The sequence below is a fragment of the Dryobates pubescens genome, chromosome 16, assembly GCF_014839835.1.
Source record: "Dryobates pubescens isolate bDryPub1 chromosome 16, bDryPub1.pri, whole genome shotgun sequence".
Taxonomy (NCBI): domain Eukaryota; kingdom Metazoa; phylum Chordata; class Aves; order Piciformes; family Picidae; genus Dryobates; species Dryobates pubescens.
In genome coordinates this window covers 10,404,044-10,422,673 of record NC_071627.1, presented here as the reverse complement: position 1 = coordinate 10,422,673, position 18,630 = coordinate 10,404,044, and the positions used below count along the sequence as shown (strand labels likewise).

The 18,630-nt window shown below is 40.5% G+C and overlaps 1 protein-coding gene across 16 annotated transcripts in view; it reads right to left on the bottom strand.

Annotated features, from left to right (window-relative positions):
• TENM2 (teneurin transmembrane protein 2) overlaps positions 1-18,630 on the bottom strand; it is a 668,081-nt gene that overhangs the window by 20,157 nt on the left and 629,294 nt on the right. For 8 of the 16 annotated variants that reach the window (XM_054168516.1, XM_054168519.1, XM_054168527.1 and 5 more), the window contains 9 exons: positions 16,845-16,964; positions 15,081-15,357; positions 14,133-14,400; positions 12,523-12,666; positions 10,744-10,993; positions 8,061-8,081; positions 4,020-4,252; positions 2,423-2,577; positions 1,056-1,930 (listed from right to left, as the gene is read on the bottom strand). In XM_054168516.1, the coding sequence (XP_054024491.1) occupies positions 1,056-1,930; positions 2,423-2,577; positions 4,020-4,252; positions 8,061-8,081; positions 10,744-10,993; positions 12,523-12,666; positions 14,133-14,400; positions 15,081-15,357; positions 16,845-16,964 (2,343 nt within the window). The remainder of the gene's footprint in view (positions 1-1,055; positions 1,931-2,422; positions 2,578-4,019; positions 4,253-8,060; positions 8,082-10,743; positions 10,994-12,522; positions 12,667-14,132; positions 14,401-15,080; positions 15,358-16,844; positions 16,965-18,630) is intronic. The other 8 variants (XM_054168532.1, XM_054168517.1, XM_054168521.1 and 5 more) reach the window with 3 other exon arrangements.

Here is an 18,630-nt window from a genome sequence, read left to right as displayed (position 1 = left end):
ATGCTGATTTAAGTAACATTTTGAACAGACTGAGCACAGCCCTTTTTATTCCCGCATTGCTTATGCTATCTCTAAAGAGAAAGGAAGTGATGGCCAAGCTGAACACATTCAGCAGCTAAAAGAGGTATGTCATTGTTTGTCATAACCTTAACAAGGCTACCATTTAAAATTAAACAAAGCTTTACCCATTCTTTCTACCCACTCATTTTAGAAATGGTATTTAGCAATCATTAATTATTCAAAACAAAATATATTTTTCAATCTATTGTTTAGCTCCCATTTTAAAGATTGTTTTGATCAATAAATGGCAATAAGACCACTAAGAATAGGAGAACTATTAGTAAAAATCTAGTTGCTACTTACAGATTTTTAATATATTTGTGAACTTTGTGGCTTTCATTTAAAGAAGTAGTTCTGTCTTTTTTAATCTATATGCTCAAGAACAGCAATGTGCTTTTGGGTTATCTACAAATAACGCAAGTGACATCAAGGGTCTGACAGCCTAGCCAGGGATCTCATTTCCTCACTGTCTAAAGAATGAACAATCAGTGAAGTTAATCAACATTTTAACAACTATGAGCAATACATGAGTCTGAACAGAAAGACCTACAATTTGAATTCCAAAAGAAAGTGCAGCATTAGGGTTCCTAAAGAGAAGCAGCTCAGTAGGAGCCATTGATTGCTGGGGGCTGGTCTGGATGTGAACTACCTACAGCCCTGCTGACTGCTAAGAGCAGGGGCTCAATCTGGGAAATCAAATATGGGCGTCTCAGTGTGGTACGTGGTCCTTTGTGCTGGAGGGGGTGAGGTTCCCCACTGGCCTCACACTGCAGGTGGGACTTTAGGTGGTTCAGTAGCCAACCAAAGGATGCAGCAAAACTGATGAAACCAAGAAGCCACTTAATAATTTCCAGTATCACACTAGACTGAGACATAATGGCCTTACGCAGTATCAGTGAAAAGCCTACAACAAATTTCAGCAGGGTCAGTTTAGGGCCTACTCACTACCATTTGAAAAATAAATATATGCTTAATATATCCAAAAACATTCTTACTCATAAAATGTTGTCCATCCTGTTTCATCACTCTTCGTTGCTAAGAGACCACTGTTTCCATTATATGTCATTAATCCAAGCTCCAGGGTCTGTGTTGAGACTAGCTTGAGTCCACCATTAGTGCCAACAGCCAGCGTGACAATCTGATTATCCGGCATCAGTAAGTGGCGGGGCATCCCACTGGCATCCCGACGGACCTTCAAGGAGTTGCCATTGTTGTCCATCACCTCTGTGACATCGTTATCGCTGCTATAGGTGAAATTGTACAAGTACTCCCCAGTAACGAGGCTGAGAGTGTACTGGTGAATCCCATCAGCATTGAAGACATACAGCTCCTGTTCTCTTGGAGATGCAGCTTCATATTGGTTAAAAGAATTAAGAATGGGCCTGTTTTTACTGACAGCCCTAATGCGGATATTTCCAAGATCAGCTATGTAGATGGTACCGTCTGGGGCCACAGCTAAGGAAGATGGTGAATTTAAGATGGCATCAGTGGCATACCCATCATCCCCAGAATAGCAATTACAGTTGACATCATTTTTGCAATCACAGTCTGAAGCTGCCCCTGCAAGAAGGCATATTTCTCCATTGGTAGTTACCTGGCGTAGCCGATTAATTTTTTTTTCATCTGTCTCACTGATGTAAAGAACTCCTGTGTGTGAGATGGCAATGGCACTGGCTGATTCAAGTGCAGAATGAATAGCCAGTTTGCTAAGAGAGTAGTCTATACCAGGAACCTGGCAGTGCATGGGGCGTCCAGCAATAATGCTAACTTGATGATTTTCTGTGATCCGTAAAATAACATTGTTCTCTAGGACATAAAGTGAGTTGTCCATGGGATTGACAGCGAGATCAGTAGGCCACTCCAGCCGTACCTATGAGTTGCACAAATTATTACTGTAAAACTCATAACTGAAAAGAACACTTCTAGTGTTTAAAATTCCATGTGTAACAACAGCAAATTAGTGAGGGGTTTATCAGCATAAATCATGAAACCGAGTCATGAATGGCAACTAGTTCAAACAATGACTTTGTTTTTTGGAGATATTAAAGCTATGCGCAGTGGTAACTTTGGCTAATTGTGTTTCTGTGCAAAGAATGAATGCTACATTGTGTAAGCTCTACAATAATTACAGAAAAACAGGCAATTAAGACAATAACTCCCATTAGCGCAACCTTATTTCTCTACAGTTGCATAAATAACCTGTTAGCCACAGTAAAAGGATGGTTCGCTCATTTCAGTAATGAATCAAATATGCCATCATCTTGTGCTGCATAATGCATTTCTTAAGTGGCCAGGCAGTCATCCAAAACAGATGCCTAATTTTTCTAAGGTAGAGAAGAAAAGAAATGCAGTAAGATTCTACCTGGGTGACATCCATGCTGGAATCACAGCTGAGAGGTCGCACAGCAGTTAGGTCGTTGGAGCCCAGCAGGGTCGATATGATTCCATTCTGATCCACTTTTCTAATCATTGTGGCATCAACAAAATACATGAGTCCATACTTATCCACTGCAATTCCTGCAAACATAATAAGCCCCAGGCATCAGTGAGGTTCCTACTTCCAGGCATGCTTCAGCTTATTAACAAGTTTACAAGATGGTGACATTTATTTACTTCCCCTGTTCTTTCCTCCCTTCCAACCTGAGCACAGGTCCTGGAACCCTCCAAATGCCTGTAGTTCTGCTCAATAAATAGCATCAGGCAGATCTCTTCTTTTGGGGGGCTTTAATGAAAAGAAACCCACCAAAATCTGAAAAAACCCAACATGCTGAAGAGCCAACAGAATGCATCAGCTTATTTCTACCTTTTTCTAAATTCAAGCTCTGTATAAGATACTGCATAAACCATACACACACAAACATATTTATCTGAAGAATCTCATGAAGAAGTTTTAGAAATCTTTTCAAATGGCTTTAAAAATTTCAAATCATTAAAAGGCCATTACATTCTTTCAGGATGTTTTTTAATTCTTTGACCCGTTGAAGCAAGGAACATGAGAAGAACATCTGGTGTTTCCAGATGAAGAGACAAGGGTTTCCAGCCTAGAACAAAATGAAAGGTTCAATGTCTCTCACACTGGGAGTCCTTAGAGAGGAAAGACGCAGAATGAAAGGGTCCTCCCTTGGAGGAACAGAAGGATGCTGCTGCCTGTTGTGAGGAGGGGCAGGCTTCTTCTCACTTGCCTTTCCTGCTTTGATTTGGCACACTGCCTTGTCTGTTTCTTGGGCTGAAAATAAAATATTGATCTAAAAATTCTGTTTCCCAATGGTTGCAGTGCTCGTGCTATTGGGCAGTGAGAGTAGATACAACTTTACCTGCCTAACTTCTGTGTAGAGGCTTGAAACACACAAACAGCTCTGTCCTGTTAACATACTCTGTATTTGCTTTTACTATCATCTAGTTACTTTCAACACTGAAACAAAATCCAAAGATGTTGAAACACGTGGCAATACACCTGATTAATTAATCCTTACAATTAAGATGAAACAATGGGAAAAAACTAATCTTGAAAAGAAATGCATCCCAAAATACCTACCATCGTCTTGAAAACATTTTGTTTAAAATCAGAAACTGGAAAGGACAAAAATCCTTTCATTTTTCCTCTGCCTCTGAAGAAAAAGGGGATACACAGAATAAAAACTGAGAAAAAAGCCACAGCAGGCAGTTTTTCTCCCCAAAGACAGCATCTCAAACAGTAATTTGTTTCCCAGTTTACATGCTTGCTTCTCGGAGTGAGTGGTATCCTGCTAATTTGTGTTCTGTTCTCCTTTTGCAGTGTTCACTGTTGGGGTAATAAAGTTTGCTTTAACTAAACAAAGCACGAACACTTGCCAATCCACTGTAATTAAAGCCCAGAATAAAAATTACTGAGCAAGGAGTGATTTAATTGCCAGATAATTATTTCCACATCCAGCTTAGCCTCACACAGTCATTTTCTCCAGCTTCTTTTCCTACTTTACCTCGAGGGCTCATTAGGGTTGCGTCCACTGCCTTCCCTCCATCCCCACATCTTGCTTCATCAAAGGGCAGGCATTGCTCTCCAGTCCCTGCTACCACTTCAGAGTTACCAGCTAGGTCTTTTGTGCCAGTGAGGGACTTGACTTTGTATATCCGCCGGCTATTGGTGTCCGATACATACAGAGAGCCTGAAACAGGGTCCACGGCCAGATAGTATTTATGAGCGGGATTGTTGCTTTAGAGAAAAAGAAAGCATAAAATAGAAACAGCTGAGCAGTCTAGAAACTTCACAGGCTTGGATACTCATCAGGCACAGAGAGATCTGGAAAGAAAGTCTGACACCTTCATACAGTTATGGGGTCTTAAAGGACTACTATCTGAGCATCTAATGTGATTAGGGTCTGGTCAGTCTTTCAGGATTGTCATTTCAAATCTCATTCATCCTACTACACTAAACCTTGCACAGCAGAGCCCAATAAGCCAAAGCTGCACGGCAGACTTTCCTCTTGATCTCTTTAGCCCTTAGATCTGCTCCAGGTCAATTCTCTTTGGCTTACCACGCTCTACGTGTTGCCCCTCCTCCACGCCACCTTGTTTAACTTCCTTTGAAAGCAGAAGTCACAGGAGTAAGATCAAAGAATCAGCTTTTGAGTTGTATTATGCCACAAGATTTGTGAGGTCTTGTACAAACAGGAGGCAGAGGCATAATGAATTTATTCCTCAAGCAAATTTGCTCTCATTCATTCTTATCAAGAATCTCATTTACAGCAGATGAAGTTGGTTATAGAACTAAAACCAGAGACCCCAAGTGTCTGACTTTAACTCCAAACCTTCTGTTATTGAAAAACTGGTCCTCAGTTTGTGATTAGAATGAGTGCTCATATGCAAAGTCGCTTCTCTTCTGTAATATATGGTTTTTGACAGCTTGTCACATTTTGGAACTACTTTAGCAAATCATCTGCAAATTGAGAAATGTCACTCTTTACGATATATATACATTCACACATACAAAGCTGCAGTGCAGAAATATTTTCAAATTCTGCCTGGCTACTTTAACTCAGTTTAGTTGGATTTTAAGCACGATGTGAATTTTCCAGCCTTTGGAGCCTATGGGTGAGTGTAAATAAGGTCAATGGTGGTTTGAATGCATAGAAGACAAATGAAGACAGGAAGAAGAAAAAATGAAGGTTACTTACCAGTAACCAGAGATATTTGCCTCCAAATATCCACACTCCTAGTTTCATGTGGCAAAAGTGCCCATCTCCAAGAGTGAGGATACACAGAGGTCAAGTTATGATGGACAAAAGCCATTTCTTGATCAAACTTGCTGAAGCTATAATAAGGCCACTTTTGGCAGATGGCTTATTGCCAGTGCAAAGACAACTGCCTTCATGTGGCCATGACCAGAACTGGAGGAAGAAGGAGGCCTCAAAATATCACTTTCTACAGTTATCTTCCTCTATGCCAGTCTTTGACATGTCATGATTTTAGGCCAATAATGGTTTGTTCTAAAACTGTAGAAAGTTGGAAGGACATCGGTTTGATCAGAATTCACTAGGCAGAGATAATACCATCCGCTGAAGTCTAGGAGTGTAGAAATTAGAGATGAAAAAATACAATAAACAAAAAAAATACTTGGCAGATTTATTTCATGCATGGATCTCAAAGTACTTTAAAAAGATGGGTATTACACCCATTTTACAGAGGAGGAAACTGAGGCACAGAGAGGTTAAGTGGTATAGACAAAGTTATGTAGGGAGACTAGTGACATGCTTGCGAGTAGAGAACAATCTTTATTTCCCAAGTTCCTTGTCTTATCTTTAGCAGCAGACTGCACCTCTTCACTAGGCCCTTATCACATTCCTTCTCATCTCTCCAATACAAAGCCTAATATTCTTTGCCCCACAGATTCCCTTCCACTTACAAGATTTCTCCTCCTGAGTACCTGAACCATACAAACTCCTGCACATTTGTCATTATTTTGAAGTTCTGCTCCCTACTTCCACCATGCTCTCCCCTTACACTGACAAACCAACTTTGCTGTGACACTAGTGTTGTGCCACATTTCACAAATACACCCAAACTCAGCTCAGGGCTTTGCAACAGCAGGGGATGAGCCAACAACTGAGTGGTGCAGCTGCAGGCTTGCTGCTGCTGCTCCTCCCTCCAGCCCAGAGTGTCTTTTAAAAGCCTGGTTCTTTTCAAACATGTGGTGTTTCCATCTTGGTCAAACAAGAAGAACCTGAAGCAGGTACAAACCAGAGCTGGGCACAGACATGGCTGCTTGCTGCCAGGTGCAGGTACTTAAATTGGTCTCAGTGGTGGGAGCTGCTCATAGCGGCACCTAGGGGAGCTACCCTCTGACAGGGAACAGCAGCCACTCCGTGACACTGGAAGGGTCTCTTGACTTTTCAGACATGATTTTGCCAGCTTGTGCCTACCTTCCTGAGTGAGTACCAAATCACAGAATAGTGGGGGTTGGAAGGCACCTCTGGAAAAGTTGCCCAGGGGACAGGCAGTACAATGTCCAGGTGGGTTTGGAATCTCTCCAGAGAAGGAGACACCACAACCTCTCTGGGCAATGTGTTCCAGTGCTCTGCAACCCTCTAAGGAAAGAAGCACATCCCTGCTTCCTTTCTGTCCACACCTAGCCTCAGGCGTGTCCCACTGTTACAAGATGGGATAAGATATGAATCAAGGTAAAGAGACTTGGCAGGACGTGGGCTTATTCCCCTCTCTTCACCTGCAGTCATTGGTGTGTCTGTGAAGCTCACCCTTGCCCTTTGCTCCTGGCATCTCCCTCAGGGCAGTTTTCCAAGGGAGTCAGTGATCAGCCAAGAAGTATACTTTGTTTTAAAAGATTTCCCATAACATTTGGTATTGCTCAGAGGTTTCTGCTAATATCCCTATATTAAGCCCTCCCTGGTGAATGCAGCGGGTACCACCTAGAGAAGCCTTACTGTGAGGGAGCCTGGTGCCTGACAGCCAGTGCAGGCAGGATCAGCTTCTCCTCCCTATTACTCTCAGTTGTGCAGCAAATTCACAACAGTGTAACAACAGCTTTGCCTTAAATGTAACCAAAAGCCTAAGGCAGCCAGAGTAAGTCCCTTACGCACCTGAAAAATTATGAGCTTTATTAATGCAAATGAGGGGCCTCCAGCATCACCAAATTGTGAAAGAATTCATCTAGATAAGAAAATCTAGAGTGTTACATTTGCTGTACCAAAATATGTCACAAAGGGGAATCACATGGTTCAGTCCAGACCATCTGTTGCATCTGACTTGTATTGCAGAAATGGAAAGTATGGTTTCAGAAGGGTGATGCACAGGACGCTATTGAATTGTTTACAACAGCTCTTCTTGTTCTTGCCCTTGATGTTCTCCAGGGTGAACATCCTCCCTGTCCCAGGTGTGGCATGGAAGAAGGTAGAAGCATTTCCTATGCTGCTGCCACGCAGAAGGCCTACTGCTCAGGTGAGATGATGAGAAATCTATTCTCCTAATGTCTGGAAGGGTTCTGCCTCCCTTATGAATCTCACAGTGACTGCATCTAGTGGGTGCAAACCAGCCCCACAGGTTGACTGACTGTTAAATGTTTTTGATGAAAGAAAATAGAAACTGAATTATGGAAAAGGACAGAGGGTTCAGAAAATCATTAATGACTGGAAAATTAAGTTTTGACCTATTTGTAGTCATTAGTACTTTTGTGAACCTTCCTGGCATTCATGAAACTACTGCTGTGGTTTACCTCAACCATTTAGCCCAATTATAGAAGTGTTTATATAGAAGTTAGTTTGGGGTTCATTATACTTGCATTCTACTAGAAATTTCTAATTACTGTCAGAACTTATTTGGTTGCTTTTTGACTGCATATCATAATTGCTAACGCTCATCATATTCATAACACACAATTAGCACATAAAAATGTTTCTATATATGGTACATGAAGAACATAACAGTACACAAGAAGCACAACACAAAAAGCAAACACAATGAAGCAAACAAACCATATCAAATTATATGGGAAAGAGCTCGTGTCTTACCTATGTTTAAACTCTTTATTTCTTTATAGAAAGGGAACAGAAGGAAAAAAAGAACAAACAGTTAGCTGAAGAATAGATGGTAAAGCAAACATAGTATTTGTTTTATTTTACAAAAGGACACAGGAGAAGATATATCTCTTTTCAGCACTAGCCTTAGCTTGTTTTACAGATGAAGAACGACTGGGAGTGATAGATTTGCTAGCTAGTTCCCTAGGAGGATACCCCTGCCCCCAGCCCCCAACCCCCATGTATTTTCACAGGAAAATTTCTGGACTATTGAAAGAGTTTCCACATGGAAATATGTGTAGCTTGTGGGCTAGGAGAGAGAGAAACTGACAGTTTTCTGAATACAGAACTGGGAAAGTGGAAGCACAGGGCTTAGGATATTGTCTGCCAGCTGGAGGCAAACTCTTTAATCAAAATAGTTTTCCAACAGGCTATTTCTAGAATTTATAACAAATTTCTGCTAGACAGTTCATTTTCCTCTCCTCCTGTTCTCTAAAATAATTGCTTAAAGTAAATTTGGATGCTATCTATTATCTATTTAAGCTTATTGAAGCAAATCTCAGGGTGAAAAAAATCCTTCTAAGGGATCAGTTAGATACTGTACATTGAGAAATGTAATAATAATAATAATTGAATTAATAAAAATAATTGACCCCTACTTTACTGTCTAGACCCAAAGTCAAAAGAAAAAGCGTCCTTTACTTCCCAGAAGCAAATGACTCTATTCTCCATATCACAGGGATACATTTTGTTTATGCAATTTTCATTTAGGGATATTCACTGAGTGAAATGAACAGGTGCATGACTTCCAAGCTGCAGCACTCAATACACAGCCCCAAACTTGCAATCCCACCATTAAGTATGACATGCAGCACTCGAGTCAGAATTCCTACAAGTCACGTAGCTCAGGCGCCTTCATGAAGGCCAGTGTAAAGCAAATATGCACACTGGGATATTCTGACTTATAAAGTTACTGGAGATTTATATTGGCTTATGTAAAACCAAAATTACATCTGCTGTGAAATCTAAATAAAGGGATGTATTTGGTTTGGAATACTTATGGGACATACTGTTTGTAACATTAGTCAAGCTGCTTGGTACTAGCTGAAGACTGCTCTTCTCCACACTTACATGGCTCAAATCTTCAAACTTGTACCTGTGTAACTCCTACAGATTTTAAGGTGACCACCAAACCACAATTACTGCTGTAGATGATGTTTGCTGGAATGGACCTTACTTCCCCTTACACAGGGGGCAAAAGACATCACTGCAAATCCTAAAAATCTGTGCGTCAAATGATTTTCAGCTGTCCACCAGCACTCAAAATACAATAGCTTTATTGTTCACTGCTAACAGTTACAGCAGAAGCTAAAGAAACTATGCTATGGAAAACCAGTTGTCAAAAAAGCAGACAAAGACACCTTAAGAAGTCCATCTTCTGTTTCCTTGCTAATGTCCTTTCCTATTTTCCCTCACATGTGCTGAAAAGCCCAAATTCTGTCTTGTGTCAAGAGAAAGCAAAGTAATGAGACCAACACTGTTGTAAACTTGGAGACAACTTTTTAAAATCCTGGTCTGTAGCTTCTTCTTCTTTTTTTTTTCTTTTTTCTTTTTTAATATACTGAGGAAAGTGTCAGAGAGTGATTTCAGACTGGAATTGGCCTGAATTGGACCTAATTCCTTTTATGTAAAATTAGAATCCACAATAGTGACATCAACAGAATGACATGAACAAAAGAGAAGTGTAAAAGAGAGCCAGGACTCCTATTCTCAAATAGTGCAAGCATTTTGCACTTTCCCCCATTAATTAAAAGCTAAAACTACACTGGAAGCAGAGGAACTGGTTATCAGCCATATCATTAAAAAAAGGCTAATGACCTAAATTCAGTCTCTGTACTTAGCAGCTATACTCAAATTCCAAGAGCACTACCACTAATGGCTGAGTGGGCTGCAGAAGACAGCCAAAACAAGCCATTTTTCCTCATTTTTCTACTCAATGGTACTGTAACTATGATGTCCAGTTATATGAGTTACAGTTTGAAGCAATAGCTCTCCTCTCTCCTAGAAGAATGAAAGAAGGAGATGGAACAGAAATGGGTGAAGTGGTACAGTCTACACTCATGCCTTCCCTACTAAGTGAACAAATATAAATGTTTGGGGCAGGGGATGTGGGACAGGGGAACAGAGGTACCAGCTCAAAAAGAGTTCTGATGATGCAAAGTGACTCTGCATGTTGATCTTAACTGCACTTGTCAACAGAAACAGACCTATGAGTATGGGAAAGAAGAAGGAAAACTTTCTTTTTAGCCTCCTACAACTGTTACTTATACCTTTGCCTATTGCTGTGGCTCAGTACGTAAGGGCAGGCAGTGGTGTAGATTTCAAACAAAACTAAATGATGTATGGTACTGAGAAGAGATTGCATCAGATGATCACTGACAAGACAAAAGAAGATGGCTTGTGCTTTTTGTGCTGGTTGGTTTGTACTCTTTAACCTTCTCTGTAGTCATTGTTTTGGTAAACTACAGACTTTGAACAATGCATTTCTGTGCCCCATTTCTCCACTGGAATTTAAATAGGTTGAAAGTGACAATGTTTTACAAAATTATAAAAAGTAATGGCAAAGGCTGATTTGAGCACAGGCTACAGAAATGAAGTGCTAAAATGAACACCTTACCTCAGCTCCAGTATACTGGTGACATTCCTGGATGGGAAGATGCGCCGAATGTAGTTAAAATCCCCAACAAAGAGACTTCCATCAATACCCACTGCCAGTGCTACAGGGGCCAAAAGCTTGTTTCCTTCTGCCAGACCATTGCAGCTAGGACAGGATATGCTTCTTCGGCGCCCATTCCCCATGATGCTGGTTATCACAGCTGGCTGCTGAGTTAGAAACTGATTTTCTCCATTGCCTTTGTGCAATATACCTAATAACAAAGAGGACAAGAAGTGGTTATTACCATCATTCATTGCAGGGGACTATAGGTGGTTCCCTTTTCAACAGCTGCTGTTAAGGACTCTACACTGAAATGACTACAGCATTTGGTTCTTCAATGGGGCAAAAAGAGTGAAAGCTTTGCAGTAGTGAAAATAGAAGGTGTAATGAAGGCTTTCTGTGGAAAATCACATGTATACACAATCACAGACCCAAACCTGACCCCAGAGTCCTCTGGTACTCATTATGAAAGAAACCAATGCTATACTACTGGGTTGCCTGGCACAACAGTTTAGACTGTTTTACTAAGTGGGAAGTGAGAAGACAAACAGCAGAGGAGATGCGTTTCCTTTTTGTGCCACTCAGTCTTCTTCTCCAGTTTACTATGCCATGCTTTGTTTGGATTTTTGTGCTAATCTTACTGTTCTCTTTCTACCTCTCAGTCTTTCACAATATTTTCATGCAAAATGAAAAATGAAGAAAGAAGATGCCAGAGAAGACAATAGCACAGAAACTGAAAATACAGGAGAAATATGAAACTCCTAATAGGACAGGGATAAAAAGACAAGAGGGAAGCTAGTAGTAAGGATCTTTATTAGGCTTCAAGAAATATCTTTACGATAGGATTTCTTTCCAAAACATTTGTTTGAAGAGAAGACCACTGCTCCAGGAAGGGAGCGGATTCTCTAACAGAGTGACCATATTCAGTGTCATCCAAGATTGTAGAAAGCCATCTGGAAACTTTTAGCCTCATGTTCTTTTGGAAAAACAGTTGTATGACCCTAATGTAACTACCTCCACCTGAGTGGCAACAGTGACTATCATTCACTGTACAAATGGCCATCTTGGTAGCCTTTGATCTGCTGCACAGCAATTCAAGTGTGTTTAAATAGCTTGATCTTGCCTATTGTGCCAATGATTTTAGATTTCTTGAGCAACAATATACTTTGTGCTTTGTTAATTTGGGGATCACAGTGCAAAGCTGTAGAACACAGCTTACAGGGATCACATGAAAGATAGGCTAAGCTTTGAGCTCTCTCTGAGTCTGGTAGAATACCAAGAACAGGAACATTCAGCTTAGGATTTGTAGAGACAAAGAGAAGTGAGGAAAAACAAACAGGTGACACAAGGAGGAGAGAAATTAAACTTGGTGTCTTGCCACAGACCCATACTTCCTTTTTAGCCCCACACCAGATTAGAGAGGAAAAAAGGGCAGACAAAAGGAAGCAGGAACAAGTGTGAGAAACGTCAGCAATACAGAAAATGAAGAGGGAAAGAAACAGCAGAGCAGAGAATACAGATTAGGGCTTTAAGAATGTCATGCTGTGCAGAAGAGACAAAACTTGATGAAATTCTGGCAAAAATTTCATATATCTGAAACATCCCATGCTTTAGTGAGCTAAAGATGAAACACAGAGTGGGGAAATTGCATGTTTTTCAAAAGTGTAAATATTATGTATGTAAGTGTTCACAGACAAGACACCACACAGCACAGAAAACACATGGAATCAACTAACTCACCACTCTTGACGTTAAGTACATGATGTTTATCCAAAGACCATCCTCCTAAATTTGAAGGCTCTAGTTCAAATCCTTGCAGCAGTGCTGTCCTCTTCTCCCATAAAATGAGACTGGGGCAAGTTTCATATTCAAAACCCACAGAAACTGAAATAAAATAAAATCTAATATACTTGCTGAACAAACACTAAATTAAATGTCCAGAACACATTCAAATTATACAGCATTCCAGTTCTGCAGCCCCTTCCAGAAGATAGAGTGATTATGTTCCTCTCATTTATTCATTCTACAATATTAAAGTCTGATATTTGACTAAACACAACTCTGCAGGGATTGGGCTAAGGGAGCTGGGGCTGTTCAGCCTAGAGAAGAGAAGACTCTGGCGGTGCCTTATGACTGCCTTCCAACACCTGAAGAGATCCTACAGGAAGGCTGGAGAGGGACTTTTCATAAGGGTATCTAGCAATAGGACAAAGGGCAATGATTTGAAGCTGGGGGAGAGCAGGTTTAGATTGGGTCTTCAGAAGACGTTCTTCAGTACAAGGGTGGAGAGACTCCAGAACAGGTTGCTCAGGGAGGTTGTGGATGCCTTCTCCTTGAGGGTGTTGAAGGCCAGGCTGTACGAGGCCTTGAGCAGCTGAGTCTAGTCATCAGGCATCCTGCCTGTGGAAGGGAGGTTGGAGTACATAATCTCTGAGGTCCCTTCCAATCTAAGTCATTCTATGACTCTTTAAATAGCTGGTGTTGGGAAGTGACTGCATTGTTGAGATTTGAGAAGGGCTATTTAAAAAATAGAATTATTCTATCAGATAAGAAGACAAGATCAAAATCTTAATTTGCCAGATGCTCACAGCATTTATTTAGTGTGTTCGGTTTATATACCATATACCAAGCAGCAGTGCAAGCTTTACGTGCCTTTAAGCACAGATGCTCTCTAAGCATTACTCAGGAAAGCAATATTCTATGCAACAATGTAAGAAAGAAAAGCTACAGCAAACAAGATTTTAGAAAGTCTTTTTTTCCCCCCACGTTGTGACAGCTCTGATGCCCATTTTCAGCTGTGTTGTACCAAAATTATTCTGATACTCAAATCAAAATGAAAACTTAAAAATATTTTGATCATCACTCTTCTTCCCACCATGAGAATCAAGTGAACCAAAAATAACTATAGAACTACAAAACTGAACAGTGTCAGAAAAACATCATTTTCACCATTACACCACAAGAGGCTATCACAAAAGCATGCATGAAAATCTAAGTGCACTGAAGAATGCCAGCCAGTCCAGGATGAGATTCATTTGTAAACTGAAACAAAATAAGAACACGGTGATGGACTAGCTTTCATCTAAGTTCCTACAGCCAGTTTTTCCTGTTGTCTGGTCCTAACCTTCTAAATCAGCTACCAGTCAGGAACCACAGGCATGTTGAGCGAGCTTTCACCACGTGAATGTGATCTTTCATGTGTAATAGAAACATAATACAAAGATAAATTGTGTCAGGAACACAAGAATTGTTTCATCTGTATGTGCTTCTCCATAAGAAACCTTTCCAGTTTTCTTACTATAAATTGCAAGTGTTACTTGGAAAGTTTTAGAGCTGTAACGATGACTTACCTACAGCATCTGACAATCCATAAACCTTCTGTCCATATGCATCTGTTTTGTCCCAGATAAATGTATATGCCAAGTTGGGAGATGCCTGAAATGATTTTTGAAACAAATGTCCTTCTACTGCTACCATCAAATGAACTTTGATTAGATTCAGAGGCACAAGTGACTGGGTCATGGTGATCTTAAGTAAGGATTTGTATCCAGGAGCACGGGAACTCAGGTAGCTGAGCTTTATACTAGAGCCAGGGATCTCAATTTCTTCGTGAAGAACCTGAATAGGAAAAAGATCAAACATTTCGTAATAGTGAGTTATTATTTTTTAGAACAAAGCCCACACCTTGCATGTTCTAATGAACTTACTTCTTTCTACTACTGCAGTGGTTATCCTCAAATGAGTGCAGTGATGCAGTTCAGTTGACATTTCTGGACAAAAAACTATCTAATTATCTTATTTTTAAGAGCCCACTGCTGTAAGGAGTACAGCTAGTTGTACTGCAAGTTATATGCAAGGAGATCCTAAGAAATACACTCATAGAAACCTGCAGCTTCCACTAATAGTATAAATACTAACCAAATAATGAAAGAATGGCACCAGCAGAGTTTTCCTTTGTCCTAAATAGCACACAAGAAAACACCCTGTGGTTAGCACCACATGCCAAGCTTTTGCAAAACTGTCTTGAAACACCTAAGCTGTCAACTGAGATACACAGATACACTTGATATATTGTATGATAATGAGAAGGTGCAAGGTAGTCGAAGATAAATGTGTCTGGGTGACTTACACCTACGATATCTCCTGCAGACCTCATTAGAAACCTTGGTATCTGTCAGGATGAGTGCAGCTCTACAGAGGCATTTGTTACAGCAATTCCAGGGGACAAATGGTGACTCCAGACAGCACTAGCATCTGACCACTGACTTGTAGATCCCTCTTGCTCACACTGTTCTTACCTGAGTTTCTGGTACAATGGGATTCCGGCCAGGAGCATCACTGAAGAAAGTTGAAAGTGGTGATGAAATGATAACTGGGTCAGGACGGACAAAACCACTTAGATCACAGCTGGGAATAGAGTTCTCCTCTGTCTTCATCATAAGTGTGTCCATGGCATAGAAGCTATTCCATGGCAACCATACTGTCCTCTCCTGACTCATAAATGGGGCCCGTTCAAAGTGCAAGGTTAGGGATGCTCCACCATTTGCAACCAAGTCAAACCTAGAAAAATGTGGGCTTCAGAAGCAACAAGACTGAATAATTCCAGTAATAACATTCCTGGCTAATGAAAAAGGTATACAGGTATGCCTAAAGCAATAGGTATATTTTAAGTGTCATGCTTCAAATGGGATATGAGCTTCTGGCAGCTTAAACTGCTGACATCCAGCCAAGACAAGCAATTATCTGAAGTCACCCAGACAAACCTCATTCCTATATGTTATAAAATATGCATTAAATAATTAAAAAAATACCCCTCCACTTTTAGTATTACAAGTCACCTTTATATACAGAACAAGTAGAGAAGCCAAGTTCATTGTGAGCTGGACACTGAATTATCCCTTTCTTAAAAGATGCTCTCCATCCAGCACAGAATGGGACATGTGACAATAAGAGAATAGGAATGAAAAGTTTTACTCTTTATGTTCTACAAATCAAGCAAGGATTCCTGTCCCCAGGACAATTGGTCTATCATTTTTCAGAGAGATTAGGTATTTACTCCCAGCCTCCTACATCAAATCATCATAGCAGTAACATGGATCTGCACAGGCATTATGAAATCTGTCCCCAATGAGTACAACACTTCCAGGTTGTTCTGACAACAGAAGCAGGCATCAGTTGTTTCATGTAAGTGCTGGCAATGTAACAAATTACTTCATGATTTCAGTAATCTGTGCAGATCCAAATATAGTACAGCTCACCATTTACTGTTTTATTAATCCAATGACATTATACTTTTATTACAACAGAGTAATAATCTGGGAAACAGGGAAATTAAATACTCCCTATAGTTGAGCTGACTCGTATTAATTATTTCAATTCACTTGTTTGCATGCAAGATGGAGATAAAATGGCAAATGTTTACAATGCATGTGTCACAGATACACTAGTTTAGCTACTACAACCAGCAAACCAGATAAATCCTGACACATTGATTTTTGTTTATCTGAATTTGTGTGCATTTCAAATCAGCTGATACAAGGGGGGGGAAAAGCACTGGTTTTTTTTCTTGCACAGCAGGAGATTGTCTAAATATATTCAATTAAAATATTTTGATTACATTCTACCCTGAAGAAACTCCAAAGACAGTTGATCTTCAAAAAGAAAGAGAGGCAGAAGGTAACTTCTAACAAAATATACTACTCTATAACGACACTTCGGGGGTTTTCTAGCAGTGTTAGCCTGCCTTGCATTTTAAAATAAAATATTTCTGATCTCAGCTGGATGCTACTGTAGTCCACAAATATTTTCATAGAAATAGAGCAATTTATTTGAAAGGAGTCTGCCTGCTAACACGTTATTATCAGAAGTCAGCCTTTTCATATTTACTTGCAGTTAGTATTCAAAATGCCACGTGAAAAATTACTTCTGTGTTTACTTAATAGCTCTTTGCCCTGGGAGGAAAGCAATGCATGATACCACATGGTTCTATTAGATCTCACCATCTGTTGATCAGCAAAGACACTACACACAAAATAGGGAATCAATGAAGCAAGCACACTCACGTGCCATCCTGACGAGTGATGGTATAGCCATACTTTGGATACTTGACAAATGACACATTGACCCCAACTAGAGGAGTTCCATCTGTAGTCACCACTTGGCCTCTTATGAGAGACACAAGACTGAAAAAGAAAGATAATTAAAGGTATTAAAGTTACAAAAGCAAAGTTATGTTGTTTATAAACTGAGTAGTGGAACACCTGTGCCTCATTTACTTTAAATCCAATTTAACTACACAGACTTTTAGACTACTGAAGATACCGCAACATTGCCCAGCTCCTCTACTACTTACAGGAAGAAAATGCTGATCCATACAGCGAGATCTGGGTACACAGAATGGCAGTTGGTGCCTTCCTTGTCTAACATGGTTTTGCCTTATTGTCCAGTGAGGCTATGCAGAGTAGAAAGCTACCTCACGTTCAGCCAAGGCAGAATTGTGACCCTGAAGCACTGCTGAAACAATGATTGGGCACTTCTCAAAAGTCTCCCTGAGTCCCACAGTGAGGCTATGCATGCCTAACACTTGAAAATTGTGGTGTAATGCCATACATCTTTTTCACACAAGCAATTTTCCAAATTAAGGGTCACGTTCTTCCATCTCCTGCAGTGACTGATGTTTGTACACTGCAGTCGGTTCTGATTTGCAAGCATTGCTTTTCACTTTGTCAAAAGGACAAAGGATTTGGCTTTAAAACCAGCTTTATGCACAGGCAAGCAACTTTGCCTGACCCAAAGGAGATGAAGATGGGCTATTCCTGTCAGGGACATGGGGAGTTCTTTGCTGCTGCTAAGCTGCTGCTGCCTGGCGGGCTGTGCTCTCAGACTCCAGAGCACCAAAACCCACTTCTCCCTGCTGCTCTGCTCTTTGGCATGTCCAGGTTGTCCCTGCCCTTCTCTCCATCCCTTGGCTCCTTTTCCTTCCACCTTCCCTGTACCTTGAGAGAGGTAGACTGGTGAGTGGGAGAAGCTACATAGTAACAGGGAGATGGAAAATGAGAAGCTCCTTGAGGATTCCACTTCTACACTGCAAACATGAAAAAAGAAGGCAGTACTGGGAAACAGGGAGAGTTACATCCTGCTGCAACCCATAATAATCTCAAGGATCGTGTGTTGCTGGAGTCCTAGGTGAAAAGATTTCTATTTCAGCACTACATGTATTTTAGCATGAGCCACTGACTCTCATCTGCAGCTACAGAGATAGAAAATGAGAAGCTCTTTTTCTGAGCTGGCTCTGTGCTGGCAGGACTGGAGCTAGCCCTGAACCTCAGCAGGCTTTGGGCACATCAACAGGCACAGTGTCCTGACACCACAGATTTCTGGACTCAGTCTGAGCTGTAGGACAAGGGGATTAAACTGAGCTGTGTTTTGCTGAAAACAGACAAAACACAGTTGAATCATGGGACAGCTAAACACTGGCATCATCCCCACAGCAAAGCCCATCTCTTTTCATTACAAGTATCAGGGACTGTTTTCAGGTGTTTGACTCTGAAATGCTCAAGGTGCTCTGATGTAGATTTCCAACTGTATGATACTGGCTATTTAACAACTACTTCCTCAGAATTTTATTCCAAACAAGGTGTATTATTTTTTTCACTATCACATAAAAGAAGCTTATCAATGAAACTTATCAATGAAAATGAGCCATTTTTGTTGCTTTTCTTTTAGAAATTTCAATAATTTCTTGACGCTCTAGGTCAAATTTTAATTTGTGAAATAAGCATTTTGTAACAGAGCACAGAATTTAATAGTAATTGGTATGTCTTGGAAAAATCTGCTTGGGAACAAATT